The sequence below is a fragment of the Harpia harpyja genome, chromosome 16 (assembly GCF_026419915.1).
Source record: "Harpia harpyja isolate bHarHar1 chromosome 16, bHarHar1 primary haplotype, whole genome shotgun sequence".
NCBI classification, from domain to species: domain Eukaryota; kingdom Metazoa; phylum Chordata; class Aves; order Accipitriformes; family Accipitridae; genus Harpia; species Harpia harpyja.
This window is the reverse complement of record NC_068955.1, coordinates 28,834,019-28,853,609: the sequence shown is the minus strand read 5'-3', so window position 1 is coordinate 28,853,609 and position 19,591 is coordinate 28,834,019. Positions and strand designations below refer to the sequence as shown.

At 41.5% G+C, this 19,591-nt stretch overlaps 1 protein-coding gene across 5 annotated transcripts in view; it reads left to right on the top strand.

Moving 5' to 3' along the window:
* Positions 1-19,591, top strand: part of NELL1 (neural EGFL like 1) — a 302,370-nt gene that overhangs the window by 12,057 nt on the left and 270,722 nt on the right. For all 5 annotated transcript variants that reach the window (XM_052811479.1, XM_052811477.1, XM_052811478.1 and 2 more), the window contains exon 3: positions 15,829-15,979. In XM_052811479.1, coding sequence (XP_052667439.1) covers positions 15,829-15,979 — 151 coding nt within the window. The remainder of the gene's footprint in view (positions 1-15,828; positions 15,980-19,591) is intronic.

The window sequence follows — 19,591 nt, the reverse complement described above, 5'->3', positions numbered from 1 at the left end:
ATCCCTTGGGATGGTCCCCCTGCTTTTACGAGCTCCAGCCTGGCCCTTAGGAGCTGCGGCAGCTGCCCGCCATCCTAGAGAGTTGCTAGAGTTCCCTCGCTGCTTTCAGGCCTTTGTCAAAGCTGCTTTTGAAAGCACTGCTAAAATAAAAGTTAAAATAAGATATCGACAGCTGGGCTGGCTGCACCCAAGAGGACGGAGGGAAGCGTGACTTCTCTGACGGGGAAGGTTTCTGTGCTTGTGTCCATCAGCAGGACGGAGAGCAAGGTCTTGATCTCTTTTTGGGATTTCTGGTGCTTCTCCTGCTTTCCCCCTTTCCTTCCCAGACTTCTCTGAAAGCTGGAAAGGAGAGGGAAATAAAGCTGGAAATTTAAGGGCAAGGACTGGGTATGTAAAGTGACAATAATACCGTTGGGGTGAGTGGGCTCCCCTGAGGGGATACAGGCTGGTGCTGGGCAGTGGGTGGTGAGCAGCAGTCAGATGAGATGAACTGTGACAGGCAGGGCAAAGAAACTGGGCCTCGGGTGGAGGGGAGAGAAGCAAAACAGCTGGGGTGAGGAGCTGGAGGCCAAGAAGGGAGCGGGTGGTGGCCGGGCAGAGAAGCTGGGACGAGGACACTACACGGACTCAGACTCGAGGGGAAGGGAGCGAGGCGCAGGGATGAAGAGCATGGTAAGGGGAGCCACGGACAGCGGGTGGGAGAAGCAGCCTGGAGAGAGAGGCAAGGAGCAAGGGCCTCAATGGGAAACGCGAGGGCTGCAGTCTTAGACTAGGTGGGTAGGAGCGGGTGAAGGTTTGCTTACGGTAGGTTTGCATTAGGGCAGCGTAATAGGGAAAAGCACTGAAAGTTCAGGTTTGGTAGTGCTGTAAAGTATCTGTGATGCGTGCTAATTTTTAACAAATGTTTTTGCAGGATACAACTTGGATAATGTGGGGGGTTTTTATTAGTTTTTTTATTAGAACCTTAATTCTGCTGTGCTTTGGTTGTTCACCTGTAAAGTTGAGGTACTAATGCCCTTTCCTGTAACAACAGTGGTGTGAAAAGAATTCATTAATATTTGTAGAGGTCTCGGATACTGTGCTGGAATAATTAACTTGGTCATGGTCTGTTCTGTCTTCAGAGAAGGATTTGAATACGGTAGATTTACTGTTCAAGGGGAGCCTTGAACAACAAAAATCAAGCAAAACTTCGGATCCTTGTTTGTTCAATAAATATTTTTTTGCTCTTTGTTCTTTACTTTGTGCACTGACTGAGACAGGGGCCCTCTGGAAAGCTGGTGTGTGATCCTGTAATTAAGAACCGGTGTTGGAATGCGCATCCCCGGAGGGTTGAGCAAGGTTTGCCTCTGAGACTTTAACCCTAACATCTGTCTAACTTCTCGTTTATATTTGTTTTTTAAATACAGCTGATGTTTTAATGTGTTTTGTATACACAAGGTAATTTTTTTTGGCAATGAAATCGTTAGGCTAAGTGTTTTTTTTCCTTTGCAAAACTGACCATTTTCAGAAGAGAGAAATGATCTGGAGTTGGAATACGATGAGCTACGAGGGGATGAGTGAGATGAATCATCTTCAATGGAGGAAATTAACGATCACTTGGGACATAATTATTGAACAATGCTTCGAGGCTTTGAAGATACATAAACTACTGTTAACTTTGTCAGTTTCCAGAATTAGTTTTAAAAATACTCATATACACCTATCCAATGTTGGCTGTTTCCACTCTCGTTTGATGTTTGAATTATGTTAGAAGCCTGTCTAGGAGTAAAATTATCCAGCATATTGATATGAAGGTATAACTTGTAAATCCTCGCAGAGTTTCTTGTTCCATATCCTCTTGTTTCCAACACCCCTGCCCCTCCTCCCCTGAGTAAGTGTAGACTAAAATAGAAACCTAGTCACATTAAATGACAGTGACCAATTTCTACTTTTCTATTTTTTTTTTTTTTTTCATCCTGAATGTTGTCATGCTGTCTTCTGTTACTTGACATTTTTTGGGTTGCCCATCATGTCTGTAATGATTAGGAAAGAATTCTGAGCAGACATTACCTCCGTCCTTGGCAGTTATTTTTGCTTTCCTGGGAGACAATAATTGTGCTACTTGTCTATCTTCATTGCCATGGTGGTAAGTACAGAGGGGAAGCGGGATAAGCACTTCAGTATTTCTGTAGTATACTAAAAGCCTCGAATGCTTCTGGCAACCTGTTGACAAAGTCCTGTAATGAAGATAAGCAGAAAGGAAACAAAAGGTCTCTGCTCTTCAGTGGGCAGAGAGTGGGATGCAGAAATTAGTTTCTGATACCGCTATTAAGTGTTGCATGCTCCCACACCGTGTGAGCATCTAGGCCCTTACAATGAAAGTAAATCCATTTAGATAAAAGTAGGAATAACTGTTTGAGTTTCTTGTATCTTCATCGGAACAGAAATAGGACAAAAATTGGCTTTTTCCTGCAAAGGATTTTAGCAAACTGATACCGTTAAGACGTATCATACTGCAAGTAATCAGGTTTTAACTACTCGTTTAGTAAATGAGTATTAAACTGGAGTAAGAATATTGTTCTATAACATCTCGTCAAACAGGCCCGTGTGCTAGTCAGAGCCCCGGGAAGTTGAGGTGAAGCAGAGTCGGCACCTGAGTTGTGCTGCCTTGAGGCGAGTCCCTGCGCAGCGCTGAGTATCCCTGGGCGGAGAATCCTGCCCAAGGTCAGGGAAGTCCCTGCACCCGATACCGCAAGTCCAGGTCGCTGGACAGATGCTGGGGTAAAAGAGGAGAATTGGAGCATTACTTGGCACTGCTGAGTTAAAACTGCTTGAAATGCAGAGGGAGGGAAAAGCGATGCTGAAGACCTGGGTTCTCACTGTAGGCAGTGAAACAAAGTGGTCCATTATGGTTGATTTTGACTCCAAGAGGGATCTCTTAATTTTTAAAGCAATTTTAGTAGAAATGTGTTAATATCCATTTGATAAGAATATTTACACTCCTCCTACTTGATTAAATTACTTCTAAACAGAGCTACATCTTTTGCCTAAAAGGAAGTGGTGTTATTTGAAATTACTATCACATGAATTTAAACACATACAATGATTTTTTTTGAATTTTTTTTTTTTAAGATTTTGTACCTTTAAAAAGTACACAAAGGCAGATATAATCAGACCTAATACAAGAGCCAGGCATGGACCATTTCCTGTGGTGAAAAACCCTGCTGTCTTGAACTACCTATCAAGAATAAAAATTAGATGCTACTTGAGGCCTCAACCTACTTCTTCTATGCCAAATTCTAGATTAATCTTGCCACCTGCAGCGTGGATGTATAAATGACACGAGGGGGACATTTTTTCTCTTAGTTTTCATTTTTGCCACATAAATGGTGTGAAGTAATCATGTCATACTGTGCTGGTTTATGGCATTATTATCATGTGATTGCCTTGCCTTTGTGGCCTATTCAATGATACAAAATACAGAACAGTAGATTTTTTTTTTTTTTTTTAATAGAATGGACAAAAAAATTGTTTCTGGCACCTGATGTCCACTAAAACATTGATTTAAATCCTTAGTTATGTAGGTTGCATATCTGCTAAAAGAGCAAAGTTGGTTCCGTAATTCTGATAACTGGGATCTGTGACTCACTATTTTGAAGCGATAAATACTGTAGCTGAGCGCTGATGTTTTGGCTTCCTAAAAATCTCTCATACAGTCTTTCTGTCCCCCCATCCTCCCTCCTTGTGTGATAACATTTCTTACATAGTTACAGCTGAGTTTCCCATTGGTCCTCTGTGCTATAAAAAGGAAAAAATAATATAGGATCGCTGCAGCTGCATGGATTATTTTACTGAGTCTGTCTTCCCCTTGCACATATGGGTGACTCCTCCCTCTGAAGCTGAGACTTTTCCATTTGGCATCAGTGGGAACAGACACCTCCTACAGCAGACAAGTTTGGCTTGTAAAGCTTAGTTCTGTGTCGTGTCCCCCCTCCTTTTCTTTTTTTCTTTTTCTTTTTTTTTTCTTCTCATTTTTTTAGCTTTTGTAAACTGGAAGCTAGCAAAGATGCTCCGAGAGCACAGCACGTATAAAACTGGGTCTTGGAGGTTAAATACTCATTGCTTCTATGATGAAAGACTATCTACGGATGGCATTCAGACCTGCCTCTGCTTCTCTCTCTCCACTTTGGCTCATTGTGCATAACAATGTTGAAATTTTAAAGCCTATTCGTGGGGACTGGGGAAAATAACAAAGCCAAGATGTGTGGGAGGAGAGTGGGGTTTGTATGTGTGCGTCATGATTTTTCTTGGTCCGTGGAGGTCTCTACGGATGTTCAACATGCTGTTTGGAAAATGAAGCAGCATGGCCTTAAAACACGATATTTGTAGAATAATTTGCTAAATGCCGATGATTTGGAAACCATACGTACCGCATATTAGCGCAAGTCTTCCTTTAAAGGGAAACTACTGACAAGTTGTGGTAGGAGGACTCTGTGCAGTATTAGTTACAGTAATCTTATTAGGGAAATGGTGGAAGTTGTTTAGGTTTACTTCATCATAATTAATTCTGAAGCCAGAATACAATTAAGTTTCTTTTTTATAATAGTATTGCCCACACATTTAAAAGTCATGGTCCTCTGTGTTAGCCTTTTGTTCTCTGATGCGGGCAGTGCTTTTAATGTTTTTTGATGTCTTGCGAGTACCAGCTTTCAGATGGGATATTCTGCCTTTCTAGCTTTATGCCATCCTAATTGTTTCAGAATGTAGTCATTAAAAAAAAAAAAAAGTAAACATTATTGCTGGTGTTACTGCTAACGGCAAGAAATGTGAAAAAGAGGGACACATGTGGCATTCTATTTAAATAAAAGCTTATTTTCAGAAACAAAGGCTTATGGAGCAAAAGGGAGCTCTTAGTACCCCAAGCACGTTTGCTGTTACGGATGAACCCACAGCAATGGATGCTATCAAAGTTGTCATATTTTATTCATGAGTTGTGGTATGCTTGGGTGAAATAAGAAAAGCAATGCTCCAAATCATAATTATGGTGTAAAAAGATAAAACAGTTATTATTGTGACATTTTTTGAGAATTCGTAAATCTCTCAAATAATTCGTCTAAAACTTGAGGAGAATGACTAAGTATGTTAGCTGTATTTATGATTCTTTGTTGGGGGTGCGTGGAACACTTCACGAATAGAATTTATACTTATTTGGGGAGAATATGTAAACGCGTGTTTATGTGTGTTCCAAGAAGCAAAGACAACTAGAATATTGAATATAAACGTAAAGAGGCTGACAGCAGAAATTATACTTCAGTAGAGAAGGGCTTTGACAAATGTATTATGCCTCATGCTATTATCATGCAGTTAATAAATAAAACAGACACCCAGGATTTAATTTGCTTTAGCAATAAATGGAAGTGATATTTCTGAGGGAAAGAAAACAGAAGGAAGAATTAGTTTATGAAACGCATTTGTTTAATGCTTGTACAAATTGTATATAGAGAATAAAGAAAAAACATAAGATTTTAGTAATAAATGAGCTAAATGCTTTAAAAGTAATTAAAAAAACCTATTTAGAGTGTCAAGTCATTGGGAGTTTTTGAACCAAGAGAGCACTTCAGCATATGCTTACTTTGAACTTTACAGATAATTTCATTGCCTTCAGTTGGATTATTCATGTGATAAAAGGCTTTATTGGACTGGAAATTAAACCCGTTGTGTAGGTGTAGCCAGGTCTGTTAGCTGCCATAAGTAGCATTAGGCGTTGTAACCTCTCTCTGCAAGTGAGGAAACCGAGTCAGAGGTTTCTGTTTTGCTGAACGTTGCCCGTTAATGAACTATTTAAAACCAGTATTTTGATTTACACGTTTAAGAATGCAGGTTTTCACTAGGGAAGCAAATCTTGATTTCTGTGTGACCTTGCTGAAGTTAGACTGGGACTTCCAACAGAGTCAAAGTAATTTAGGCACTCAGCTTCTCTCCTGCTTCAGTGGGATCTAGTACTTAAAATTTCTTTGAAAATCCAGGTTATGGGTTACTTTTTGACTCTTATCTGTCATTTTCATGTTAAACTTAGGAATCCTAAAGCGCTTCAGAAGTACTTGGTGTTACTGTTTATTTTTAATACTCTTGCCGTAAAGTATAAGCAGCATTTATTATTACCTGTAAGAAGGAAGAGCGCTAAATGCAAAATCACAGTTATGACACAGTGCTTAAAAATACAAATGGATCGATCTCTCTGCATGCTCTATTGAAGAAGCTTAAATTTTGTTTCGAGATTACAAACACACTAAGGGTTGTGGTGGGACACTACAATTAAGTCCAAATAAGTCCAAACTACAATTAGCAGTTATTTGCAAAACTTGGCTTCTGTATCTGATTTTTGGTTCTAGATGGTCCTCGCCTTCTGGTACCATCTTAAGTTTCTTTTAAACAAATGCGGCTCAAGAACATGTTTTGTCAAGTTCAATGTATGTTATCATTTTTTAACAGTAATTTCAAATTCTTTGGGTCTGTGACTTTGAGCATACCTGAAAATGTTTTGTAGAAGGGGAGGAAAAAATTGCTTAGCTTGCTTTTGCATGAAGCCAGAACACAGACAGTATTTTTGGGTGGCTCATTATTTTGTGTGACATTAGCATTTAATATACTCTTAAAATAGATCCCTGAAGTGGACAGTACTCCGGCAAAACGGACAGCATGTCGGTAACGATTCTTAGCAATTACTGCTTTTTCCCAATGTTGCGTACGTTGCCGCTGGCTCTGTTCAAACGTGACAGCGTTACTACCGTAGTCCCTGCTCTTTCTGTTAAAATGTTGTTGTTACTTTCCAAATTTGCAAATAGCAATCTTTATAGTCACAGTGATGTGATACCTTATCTAATAAAGATAAACAGTGGAAAAGATGTTATAATCAGTGACTCCTGAACTAATTAACTAACAACACATGTAATTTGATTAACTCACATGATTTAAGAGTAGATTATGTGCTTTTAGTGGTAGCGTAACTTCTGGAGCATTTCTACCAAGCATTTAATTTAAGGGATCAAGCGTTTGTCAACAGTCTTGATTTCAGCATGAGTCCCTTGAGGAAGCAACAGAGCCTACTTGAGAAGGCAAGCCTGAGCTCAGTAGCCGCTTAAAATATTTGAAACAAGTTAAAATGGCTGCCTTGAGTAACAGCCTCAGCAAGGCGATCGCCGTTGTTCTCGGCAGGAAGCTTGTTGCAAAGCCGTTTGGCTTACTCCGGTTTTCCGATTTTGCTCCGTAATGGCCGAATGGTTTGAAGATGGCATCGGTTGCTGCGCTATGCGTGTGCCCAGGCCTGCCACTCGTCTTTCTGCTGCTGGAGAGATGACTCCGGTGCTTTCCTTGGGCATTCTGTCCATTTGGGTGGAAGAGACAAGGAAGGGCCCTGGAGATCCGAAACCCATATGCAACGAAAGAGGGGCAGCGTCTCAATGTAGGCTTTGCTGCAGCTTTACGCCGCTGTGCTTTCTCTGTCACCGAGGGCACCTTTTGCTCGCTGGGGCTTCAGAAGTGTAGGTGGCCGCCTTCTGTCTTGGCACGTATTGGTTTCCAAGTCTTGTGTGATATCTGCTGCTCCGTTTGTTCCAGAGTACTCGATTTCCATTTGGTTCAGTTTGAAATGCTGATAAAGCAAACAAAGGACTTAGACTCCCAACAACAACTTAATTAACATGAGTGTGGTCATTTTAGCTAGTGCTCAAGTCAGGCCAATTTTCAAGAAGTGAAGAGTCTGACATTAAGCCACTAAATCAACTAAATTATTGGTTGGGGAGAAACTGTGATTTGATAAGTAGTCTCTGTTTGATTTCTTTAGTGACTCAAAATTCTGCTGTCCCTGGCATCTAGAGTTTTAGGACTGGGTTTGCAATAGCTTCTTGAAAGGAATGAAATATATATATAATTTTAAATGCTAGATTAATTTTGTTAGGAGAGACCTAGTTGTAAACTAGTTTACAAACATGTATATCAAAATGACAGCAATATATGAACGCGTATTGCCAGGGTAGTTTTGCATCATACAAAAGGAGAGTTTACATTGAATTACACTATTTTTCCACCTTCTCTAGCAGAACTGCTTTTGCTGTATAGTCATGGGAACTTACCTTTGTAACATTAGCTATTCACCCTGGTAATTGCTCTATCCTCTAATTTAATGAAAACCCATTAAACCGAAACAATAATTAAAATGAGACATCATCTCTGTAGGAGGCTTGCATATTAAAATCACCGAGCATTTCACTGCAGACGGATCTTATTCTTGAGAAACGGTGTTTGAAGCAACATGTAAAAAGTGATTTATAATGAATAATCGTCATTTAGAAAGCTGTGCTGTTGAACATGATTTCCCACTGTTTATTACTGACTCCGACCGGAGCTAGCAAGGCAAGAGCATTTACAATGCCTTTTCGTACCGGTGAGAATACCTAGAAGCAGAGATGTGCTTGTGAGAAAACGTCGTGCCCTCTTTGGTCCTCCCCGGTAGCGTAGTTTTTAAGAGAAGGGCGAGGTGTTTTCCCTCCTCTCTCTGGGTTTCTGGCAGGTACGACAGGCGGTGCTGGTCCCCTCTGTTCCAGTGCAGGGGGCCACAGAGAGCAGAATGAGGCCGGCTCAGCACCTTAATGTAAGCTTGCGCTTATTTTCCCTTGGCGGTACCCCCACGGCTTGCTAAACCCCATGCTTTCGCCCGGCTTGGCAGCAGTGTAGGCGAGTGCCAGGCACGGTGAATGAATTTGGGTCTGCGCTTAGGGGATGTCTAGGTATGCTGCTACTTGGCTGGCGTGTCTCTGCAGCGCGGTGTGGGCTGTCTCGAGCCTTGGTGCTGATAGCCAAATTGAGCACCCAAAGTGCTCTGAGGGATATACGTGGCTCTGTGCCTATTCTGTGACAGGAGCGTGTTGTTTGCTTATAAGGAGAAATTTGTGTGAATTTTCTCCCCGCAGCTTAAGATAAAAAATTGGTGCTATCTGCAGATAACTGCATTTTGCCCTTGCTAGGCAGGGAGGGACAACTACCTGAAGTGTTTCCCTGCTTGGCAGTGAAACGACTTCTTTTTGGCGACTATTCCCACAGTTGGTGTTAGCATCCTTCTGTGAACTTTTGGAGCTGTTTGTGACTTGTGTGGACTGAGGAGCGGTTTTAGAGGAGCAGGAGTGGGCGTCTGTCACCGGTAGTGTTTTGGGTTGTTGTTTTGTGGTAGGTTGGTTTTTTTTTTTGACCAGTTCTTCAAAAGGTGATTTGTGGGACCAATGTGCAGAAAGGGGTCTGTGCACTGGATCCCGTTTGGACTCAGAGGCTTTGATGAAGCACCTGCCTTCAGTGCGCAAGAAGGGTTTTGTGGTGCTGTTGTGTGTTTTCCTCCTGAGCAACTTGAGAAACTGTCTGCCCTGAGAGTTGCTAGTTTCAGATCCTTCTTCTACTCTTGGTTCTATTTCTGGAAAGCTGACGACTTAAAAAAATGGGGCACTGTTTTTCGGTGGTGGTTTTTTTGTTTGTTTATTTTTTTAATAGAGATTTCAGTTTTATTGGATTTTGCCTACAGCAAGGTAAAAGCCAATATGCTGCAATATTCGATTCTTTAATTGCTGTAGCTGAAATCCAGATTCTCTGTTGTCGCAGGGTTAATTTCTACTTGCTTGTCCAGAGTGACGGTGCAAAGGTTCTCCTGAAAGCATGTTGAAACAAATAGCTTTAAAATGATTGAAGTTACCAATGAAGCAATGTGTTCTGCAGTATGTTCTCTGCCAAAGTAAGGAAGTAAAAGGAAAAGGTATTCAAGCAGGCTAGTGAATGAAGAAACATACCTGCTGCTTTAGAAAACATGGGTTGATTTGGAACTGAATTTTAGTATTTTTCCTCTAGTGGAAGTATCTGTTAAAGAAAAATGATTGCCCAGATGGATTGGGATTCAGCTTGTAAGAATTTTTCATTGCTTAAAATTCCAGCCCAAATGGTCATGTACTTCCCTTTGTACCGTGGATTGTTGACACTGTCATCAAAGTAAGTTTGGGAAGAACTTTGCCTGCTTTCCTAGCATTATCCTTTTCTTTCTCTAACTCATTTTGTCTGCTTCTGTGTGGTGATAATTTTCTCACGCTGTCTCTAATGCAGCTGAAGCCAACTTCTCCCTTTCTCTTATTTGGTGCCTCTAATGTGTCCTGGGCTACGAGTGGCAAAAGCCTGAGGTTTTAATTTTTAGTTGCCAGAGCTGCTGATGCACAGAGCAGTGGATCCACACAGGAAGATGTGACTCGAGGGCCTAAATCAAATTTGTAAGGATTGATACTAATCCTGAGTTATTGTACCCTCTTAATTCCATTTGTCATGTAGGGTTACTGCGTACCGAAATACCTGTACATTTAGTACGTACGAGGTAAAGCTTGCCCTGACGTCACTGGCCCCAGAGCAACGTTACCATTCATCTGGACTGGTCTTATGATGAAGTGAAAACAAACCCGTGCTAAAATAAAAATTTGAGACTTATTTTGAAGGTGCTGAAAGCGAGTATTGCGAGTAATCGTGGTTGCGGGTGAGATTTATCGAGGTGGCTGAGCGTGTAAGAGCTTGCTGCAGCTAAGCAGGGTGCTGTGTGCTTCCTCTGCAGATCCTGGCCAGACACGCTGCGGCTGCTGAGCCCCTGCGTGAGTGTAGCCCTGGGTGCTGGCTCCTCTTGTAGCTCGGCTTGGTAGGGCTGTGCTGGTCGGGAGCCGAATGGGCTCGTGCGGGACAAGGCAGCAGGGAGAAGGCAAGGTGGCGTCCCTGGGAATGGGGGAGATGGCGCCGGGCAGGGAAATGTGGGATCGCAGCGGCTAAATGGGTTTGCCTGTCCTGGGAAACCGCACCATTGCTTTGTGTTTGGTCTTTCTTCCTTGGACCTGCGGTCTAAAAAAAGGAATTAAAATCAAGCAACAAATACGCTCTCGCTCTGACATAGGTGTGTCTTCTGCTTCTCTGTTTTGCTGAAGGTGGAAAGTTGCCTTGACTCGATGCTCTGAGATGATTTGTATCTGTTGTACTTTCAAATAACTGTGTATGCTTGCTTTTCTTGCTTGTTTAATTTTAGAAACACTTTGGTATGTTTAAAAACCCTCTCCAGACAGTCAGTATTTCAAATTAAGAAAATATCATCACATAGAAGGGCATGTGAAAGTCGTATCTATGTTTGTTTATTTATTTATTTTGCTGAGATTGCATTATCATTCAAGTGTGAAGCGATGTTTCACTGAAGATTACTGTATAAACCTATATTGTTCTATATTATGTAGGAAATACGACATTTCATTACAAGCAGACAGTTATTTTTATAGAGAGCATAAAAAGTATTTTCCCTTTCAGGCACCTGCGGTGAGGGGGTGTATGTATTCTCAATTTTTCTTTTTTTGAAGTGTGAAACCTTCAACCTGAAAATAGAAAGCTCTTATTCTAAATGGATCGTACTCCCAGTTCATTTTTATGGTACTTTGTGCAGAAATCAAGTAAAACACAAAGAGATGACATACCCAGTGATCGCGCAGTATGAGGAGGGCCACTGCCAGAGAGGCGCAGGAGGGCTCTCCCATGGGGCACAGGAGCTGGGGTGATGCAGTGCCGGCTGGGCCATGCCCTCAGTGAGGCCTCGTGCGGCTCCTTCCCAGCGTTCGGGCCCCAGGTTGCGAGCCCAGGGCTGTGCTCAGCACCCCGACAGGCTTATCATCTCCGAAACGCCGGCTTGTGTGCCCCGTGGGTCCTCGTGAGCCTTGGTGGGCTCTTCAGCTTACAAGTCCAACCGCCAGCTCTTGGGTCACATTTGCCATCTTGCCGTTGAATTGCTGGGAAACTCCCCTTGTTGTAGTTACTGAGGTTGAGTTATGAAGAACAGCGTTTCCTGAGACATTTCAGCATCTGCAAGTACGTTTTCAGTTGTCTAGTGGTAGGGGGTGTTCCTAGGCACTGGTACCTCCTCAGACTGGTAATGAGTAGATCTACTCCAAAGAAATAGCACCATACTCTAGACGTGTGTTCATTTTGAAAAGCCTAGTTGTGTAACTTTGTATGAATTGTATGTGTGTTGCAAAGCGGTATGTAAATACTGCTCGTAATCTAGTAGTTTGAACCCAAGATTCTGAAACTTTACAGAATCATAGAATGGGTTGGAAGGGACCTGAAAGATCATCTAGTTCCAACCCCCCTGCCGTGGGCAGGGATGCCTGCCACCAGAACTGGTTGCTCAAAGCCCCATCCAACCTGGCCTTGAGCACTGCCAGGGATGGGGCATCCACAGCTTCTCCGGGCAACCTGTTCCAGTGCCTCACCACCCTCACAGCGAAGTACTTCTTCCTTGTATCTAATCTAAATCTACCTTCTTTCAGTTTAAAGCCATTACCACTTGTCCTATCACTACAGGCCCTTGGAAAAAGTCTTCTCCAGCTTTCTTGTAGGCCCCATTAGGTACTGGAAGGCTGCTATAAGGTCTCCCCGGAGCCTTCTCTTCTCCAGGCTGAACAACCCCAACTCTCTCAGGCTTTCTTCATAGGAGAGGTGCTCCAGCCCTCTGATCATCTTCGTGGCCCTCCTCTGGACTCGCTCCAAGACGTCTATGTCCTTCTTATGTTGGGGGTCCCAGAGATGAATGCAGTACTCCAGGTGGTGTCTCACACAGAGTAGTGAGAGTAGAGCGGAGTAAAGGGGGAGAATCACCTCCCTCGACCTGCTGGTCGCGCTTCTTTTGATGCGGCCCAGGATACGGTCGGCTTTCTGGGCTGCAAACGCACATTGTTGGGTCACGTTGAGCTTCTCGTCAACCAACACCCCCAAGTCCTTCTCCTCAGGGCTGCTCTCAATCCACCCATCGCCCAGCCTGTATTTGTGCTTGGGATTGTCCCAAGCCACGTGCAGGACCTTGCACCTGGCCTTGTTGAACCTTGTGAGGTTCGCACGAGCCCACCTCTCAAGCCTGTTGAGGTTGCTCTGGATGGCATCCCTTTGCTCAAGCATGTCGACTGCACCATGCAGCTTGGTGTCATCGGCAAACTTGTTGAGGTTGCACTCAATCCCGCCGTCCACATCACCAACAAGGGTGTTAAACAGCGCCGGTCCCGATACCGACCCCTGAGGAACGCCACTCGTCACTGGTCTCAACTTGGACATTGAGCCATTGACCACAAGTCTTTGAATGCGACCATCCAGCCAATTCCTTATCCACCGAGTGGTCCATCTGTCAAACGCATGTGTCTCCAATTTAGAGACAAGGATGTCGTGTGGGACAGCGTCAAACGCTTTGCACAAGTCCAGGTAGATGACGTCTGTTGCTGTTCCCTTATCTGCCAACACTGTAACCCCGTTGCAGAAGGCCACCGAATTTGTCAGGCACAGTTTGCCCTCGGTGAAGCCATGTTGGCTGTCACCAGTCACCTCCTTGTTTTCCATGTGCCTTAGCACAGTTTCCAGGAGGATCGGCTCCATGATCTTGCTGGGTACAGAGGTGAGACTGACTGGCCTGTAGTTCCCCAGGTCTAACTTTTTTCTCTTTTTAAAAATGGGGGTTATGTTTCCCCCATAATTTCATTATCTATGGCATACAATGATTTTAATCAACAGAGAATGAATATAAGGTATTGGATGTGGTTTTGCTGTATTCATGACTATGGAGAGGTGGTAGAGTATAACACAATATTTCAAATTATGTTTCTAACTGGAGCAGTCAGTGCATTGATTATTCATTCATGATTCCAACTAGAGAATCCTATATTTTTGTTTAAATTTTGGTGGATAGATGGCAGGATGCGGCTTTATATCTGGGTCCCCCCCATAATGAGAAAATGCTGGACTTCGCAAGGCTTGACTGAAGTTTTAACATATATGTTCCACTCACAGCATTGCCTATGCTTTCATTTGAAATAATTTTTAAAAGCTTTAAGTCAAGTCATATTTTATTTCTGGCAGTACAAAATTTTGTAAGATACTAAAGGTTCTTAACCTTCAAAACAAGGATAACTATCTTCAACTGTCAGCTCTTGAACATTTTCTCTCTTGAGTCTTACTTGTGCCTTGGAACTTAGTACCAGTGGATTGTCTGTCTGTGTAGATAGCAAACTGGATATTGGAGAACTTACTGGTATATGGGACAAACAGTTTTGTGTCTCCCGCGTCAGCTTTTTCTAAAGAAACTAGATAGTATTTATGACCAGTAATAACACCTGCTAGGTGAAGATAATGATACAGATAATGAAATCTTGCACGTAAAGACAAAATCTGCTCTTCTGTGCTGCATTGTTTATTCCTCCATTCCCCTTTCTGATGGCAGTGGAAGCGATTTCTGTTCTTTGAAGCTTTATCCTCTGTTATGATAAAAGTGGAGTTGGACAGACAAATAGCTTGATGCTGTAAAGTGGGTGTTGTATTTATTTATCGGGTGAATTTGAGCCTCTGGCAAAGATTTTTAAATGATGACTAGTGATTTTTGATGTCTAATTTGCAGTACTTTTCAGAGGTGAGGTTTTCAGAGTACAAGTGTGTTAGGCATTTGGAGTGTGTAGGCTAATTTGGAGGGCTTTAAGCTGCACGGGAAAAATTGAGACACCCAATTACAATACATGCTTGAATACTTTTTCCTTGGAGTTTATTTTCAGTCCATGGCATTCCCTCAGTAGTTGCATTTCTGAGTTTCAGGTTGTTTTTCAAGCCAGTCTCTCCTCTTTTTCTGTCTGCAAAGCCTCATTTAATGACACAATGTTGGTTGGTGGTTTTTTTTTTTTTTCTGCAGTGAAATTCTGAATTGTAAATCTCATCACTCCTTTGTGTGTTACAGCATTCATGCTGGGTAAGATTATCAGGACTCAGTAGAGTTACATGGTTTTCTACCAGCTGAGAATTTGTGCTGGCATTTCTGGCTTCAAAGTAAACCTTTCGAAAAGAAGCACACCGGGCTTCTAATTGGTTGTGACATCCGGGAACGGCAAGTGGCACAGGTCTTGCAAATGTGTGACAAAGGCCCAGCGTGAGAGACATGGCAAGGGGTGGGAAGGTGAAATGCCGTGATTTCTTCCTTTTGTTATTAATCATCTTTTGGAGCGATGATATATTGTGAATAAAAGGATGAGATAAAAATGAATGTGGTGGGAGATGGCGCATTTGAATCTTAGAAGATCAAGTATGAGAAGGCATTCTGCCGCTTGGACATCAGCAGGATTAGCGAGACTGAAATATTTCTGCATCTGCCTGGTCAGACTGTAGTTTAATAAATATTGTATGAGCTGTCACGCTTTGCTTGTTTAAACTGAGAAATCCCTGAAACGATAGTGGATTGCGAGTGTGTTTTGTATTTATTTCTCAGGCAGAAGCACAGCCGTATAGCATTATTAGCAATAATACATCTCTGCCTTACACGGCGCAAGGACAGGTTTCCTCTGATGTACGATGGAGAGGTGGTAACGGAGTCAGTGGTAAAAACTGAAATTGGAGCTTGGTGAATTATGTTGGGAGAGGCAGTACCTGAGATTTCTCAGAATTTAGGAGCCTATTTATCTGACTGCAGCACACCTTATTCACAGCAACTTAATCTGCTCACAGCAGACACAAACGGCTCAGCATCCTGTTAAAAATTCTGTCAGAAAATCAGTAGCTGACCAGTTGTGAACATGTCAAAGTGACAAGTGGGCATGCTGACAGAGATGGCACTTGGGTTTTTTCATTGAACAAATGCAGCGGTGGAGCATGGTAGATGACTCTCAAAAATGAAAAATATTGATGGGAAAATGAAAAATGTAGTCTGAATCTTTCCGACTTAGAATTTTTACTGGAGTATTGTTTCTCTCTTTTCTTCTTTTTTAAAAATACAATTCTTAGATATAGAAAGAGAAATCCACGCAGCTCCCCATGTGAGTGAGAAGTTAATTCAGCTCTTCCGGAATAAAAGTGAGTTCACGTTTCTGGCCACACTGCAACAGAAGGCATCGACTTCTGGAGTTATACTGTCCATCCGAGAATTAGAGCACAGGTAAGAGGAAATTGTTTCTGTCTTTCAGCAGTAGCAACTTAAAAGATACTGAGCGCTCAGTGGTCCGTTTTGAGAATGTGTTGAAATAGTAGGTGTAAAATCTGACATGCAAGTTAAAGCTTTTCTTCGTAGTTTGCAGTTTGCTACTTTTTGCTAGTTGTTTTTTTGTTATAGGAGGAATGCGTTATTTATCTATCCTGGTCCATAAAATAATTTAACTTGAACGGAAAGATCAAAACCAATGTAGTATAGACACAATGCACTTTGGAAGTTACAGACCTTGTAACGCCATTTCCCCTACTAGTTTATCATATGCATTTTGGAGTTTGCTTTTTCATAAAAGTTAAACTTACATGTTTCCTGCTTCACTATGTTTTATAACATTTTAATATATTTTCTCTTTTGAGATTCAGTAATTAAGCTATTAAGCAATTAAGCTACTTGTGCTTCTGTATGGTGATGTGTATTTTTTCTTCCTGGCATAAATACTGTATACTCTTATTTCGTGTGTGTGGCTTCCCCCCCCCCCCTTTTTTTTTTTGTTGTCAGTGTAGGAGGAAAAAAAGAGGTCTCTTTCATTAGCTATGATAGTGGCAGACATCAGTTTATTAAAAAAGCGTACCTTGTATTATGGCCCATAATACAATTCCAGTGATGTTTCGACGTTTCAAAGTGTGTGTTGTGTCAAACAGTCTCCTACTTCTAACTTTGTGAATGCTTTTTTCATAATTTCTTAGGGCTCGAAGGACCTTTGTATCTAGTCTGACTTTTCTGTTGTAATACAAGTATAGGACGTTCTTTGGTTGCTCCCATTTCAAATCTAATACCAGTCATTCTGCAGCATTTCTTTTAGGGGAAAAAAAAATTAATTCTATTGGTATTTAATTTTGTTAGTCATGTACTTGATACACAACCATTAGCCCAATTTCTTACCTTTTGTTGAGAAGGGAGAAGGCAGTGGCTTTATTATGACCAAATCATCAATGGTGGCTTTTGCCAGTGCAACAGCAGAGATGTCTGGACAAGGATAGTTAAGGGGAGGATATTGCTACTTGCTTATTCTATCACCATACTTTTCTGTCACTTCTACTTTCTTCTTGGTCTCTTTCTTTTACTTTATTCCTTCCTTCATTTTCCAGGCCATTGCGTCGATACATAAGAATATTGTTTTACATTACGCAGGGATCCGTCCCTCCAACTTTTCCTGTTTTCCTCTGTTTTCCACTCTATCATTGTTTTGTCATTTGCTTTTTAATTCCTCCAAGCTTTTCCAAGCCATTGTAGCTGTCTGAAGTCATGGTTAACAGGATCAGTTTGCCCCATTAAGGGATATTTTGTTGTTGTTGTTGTTTTTTGTCTTTTTTGAGAAAGAGGACATTGAGGATAGCCATTGACAGAGGAACACTGTCACATGTAGGGACACATGCATGCACTCGGCAAAATCCAAGGTCAAACTAGACAGGCAGTGATGATTACACAATGCAAGGCACGTGGATTTTTAGATAGGGCCTCTTCTGAATTTAGCTGCTTAACTCCTCTATCTTGACGGGCAGGGACGGAGGCTCATAGAGAGATGTGCTATGCAGGGGTAATCTTGATTGAACAAAATAGGCTGCTGATGTCCTTCTTGGCACTGAGGTTCTCTCTAGTATTGCAGATTAATAGACATCTGTTTAAAAATATATGTAGTCGAAGGATTGGGTGCTAGTCTCACTTAAACCTTTGTAGTTCTGTGTAGTAACTGAGGTAGTTTCAGGCTGCGTAGCTCTGTGTAAGAGCGGAAACAGGCATATGCAGCGTTGCTAATGACTGCTGTTACATTCTGAGTGTCAGATGGATTACTGCAATTAGCCGCCTTTTCCGGACTCATTGTCTATCACTTAAAACAGAGTCACTGGTTGTTTCTCTAGTTTCTTAAGTTGCTGCTTGGACCTTGATAAAGGGTAGTGCTTTCAAACCCTTTGGTCTGCGATGACAGAAATTAATAAAGTGGATGACAGTGGAGAAAATACTTTTTAACATTGATGAGGAGTAGAGAGCAAAGATTTGGGGCACTACTGAAGAGGACCTTGCTTACATTATGATCAATGTAATAGCAAAACTTTTGGCTTGATATTTTTTTGATGCTCTAACTGCTGAGGTCACTCCAGTCTTTTTAACTTTGCATGTGAACTGAAGTGGGTGCAGGCCCTTGACACAGGGGAAGCCTTTTCTAAATTGTTGCTCCTACTAAGCTTTTGATAATTATCATGGTTCTGTTCTGGTGACATCCAGGTTTTTTGTCAAGCTTTTTTCAACGTTCCACATGTCTGCGAAAACAGACAATGCAAAGAGAAAAGTAAGAAACATCATTATGTTTCAGCATGATTAACACCTATGGGAACAAGTATAAGGGTACATTTATTACCTAACCATTATAGTTTTTGACTATGGAAAAGCCAATAATGTTTTTTAACTTACCAGCGTACCAAAAGTGGCAAAGTTAGAAGTTCGAGACTTCAGAACGTGCGGGAGGTCAACAACACCTGCATAAAAGAAGCTGTGTTATCTGTTGATATAAGAGTTAATATCTTTATGGGAGGTGTCTTTTTTGTTACACACAGATTTAATAGTTGGCAAATAGGTTTTATTTCAAGCAACAAAAAGGTGTGTGTATATGTGCATTTACACACACACACACGTATTTATGTGTGTATATATATATATTCTAAGTTACATATGCCAGCATAACAGCGTAACTAGTTCAAAAGGCAGTTTTGCATGATGTGTGTAGTGGAGCTGATCGCCATAAAGTAGTAATACATAGAATGCTTGGTTTATATTTAATTTCTCTAGTAAGTTGTAGCAGGATTTTATTTTCTGTTAACGGCATGGAATTCTGAAACTAAAGGTATTAAAATAAGATGGACGCAACTTTTCTTGAAGTCAGTAATTGAGATATGGTGTTTTGTAATACTAAATGGGTATTTTGCAACAATTACTGTTAATTTATATCATCAGTTGATGCACAGGATTTCTACTACAATGATGATAAATGCATCTTTGTTAATATTTTATCGTGTTGAATCAGCTTAATGATGATAAAGACTTTGTTTTCATGATCCAAATGTATTAAAATACAGCTTGGAAAATGGAAGGCTTAATTAACACAGATTAAGTCTAATTGAACAGTCTGATAGTATGTGCAGACTGTGTACATAGTTATCTGGCATACAGTGGTAAATCTGAAGATTATAATTTTTTTTCCTAAATTATAGATAACAAAATGTGATACAAGATGGACAAATATGTTACTTGGGGATGCAGGAGGCGGCAACTATTTTCTTTGTTGCAGGCTTATGCTAGCCAGTTCTTCCTAGATCTTCGTGAGCTATTTTGCTCACAACCTTTGACTCTTCAGACCACCAAGACGCTTGGAAAAGGCCATCAAGATATTTAAAATACCACGCATAATGAGTCCTTATTTCAACAGTGATTTAATATGGTTTCATCTGAAGTTGTCTGCCTGCTCCTTACCTGCTTTGGCTTTGCATGGTCCAAAGCCCAAGAACATAAATTAGATGGAGTCAGCGTTGCCTTTGTGGTCTTGGGTTGGAGGTATATTGATGGTTC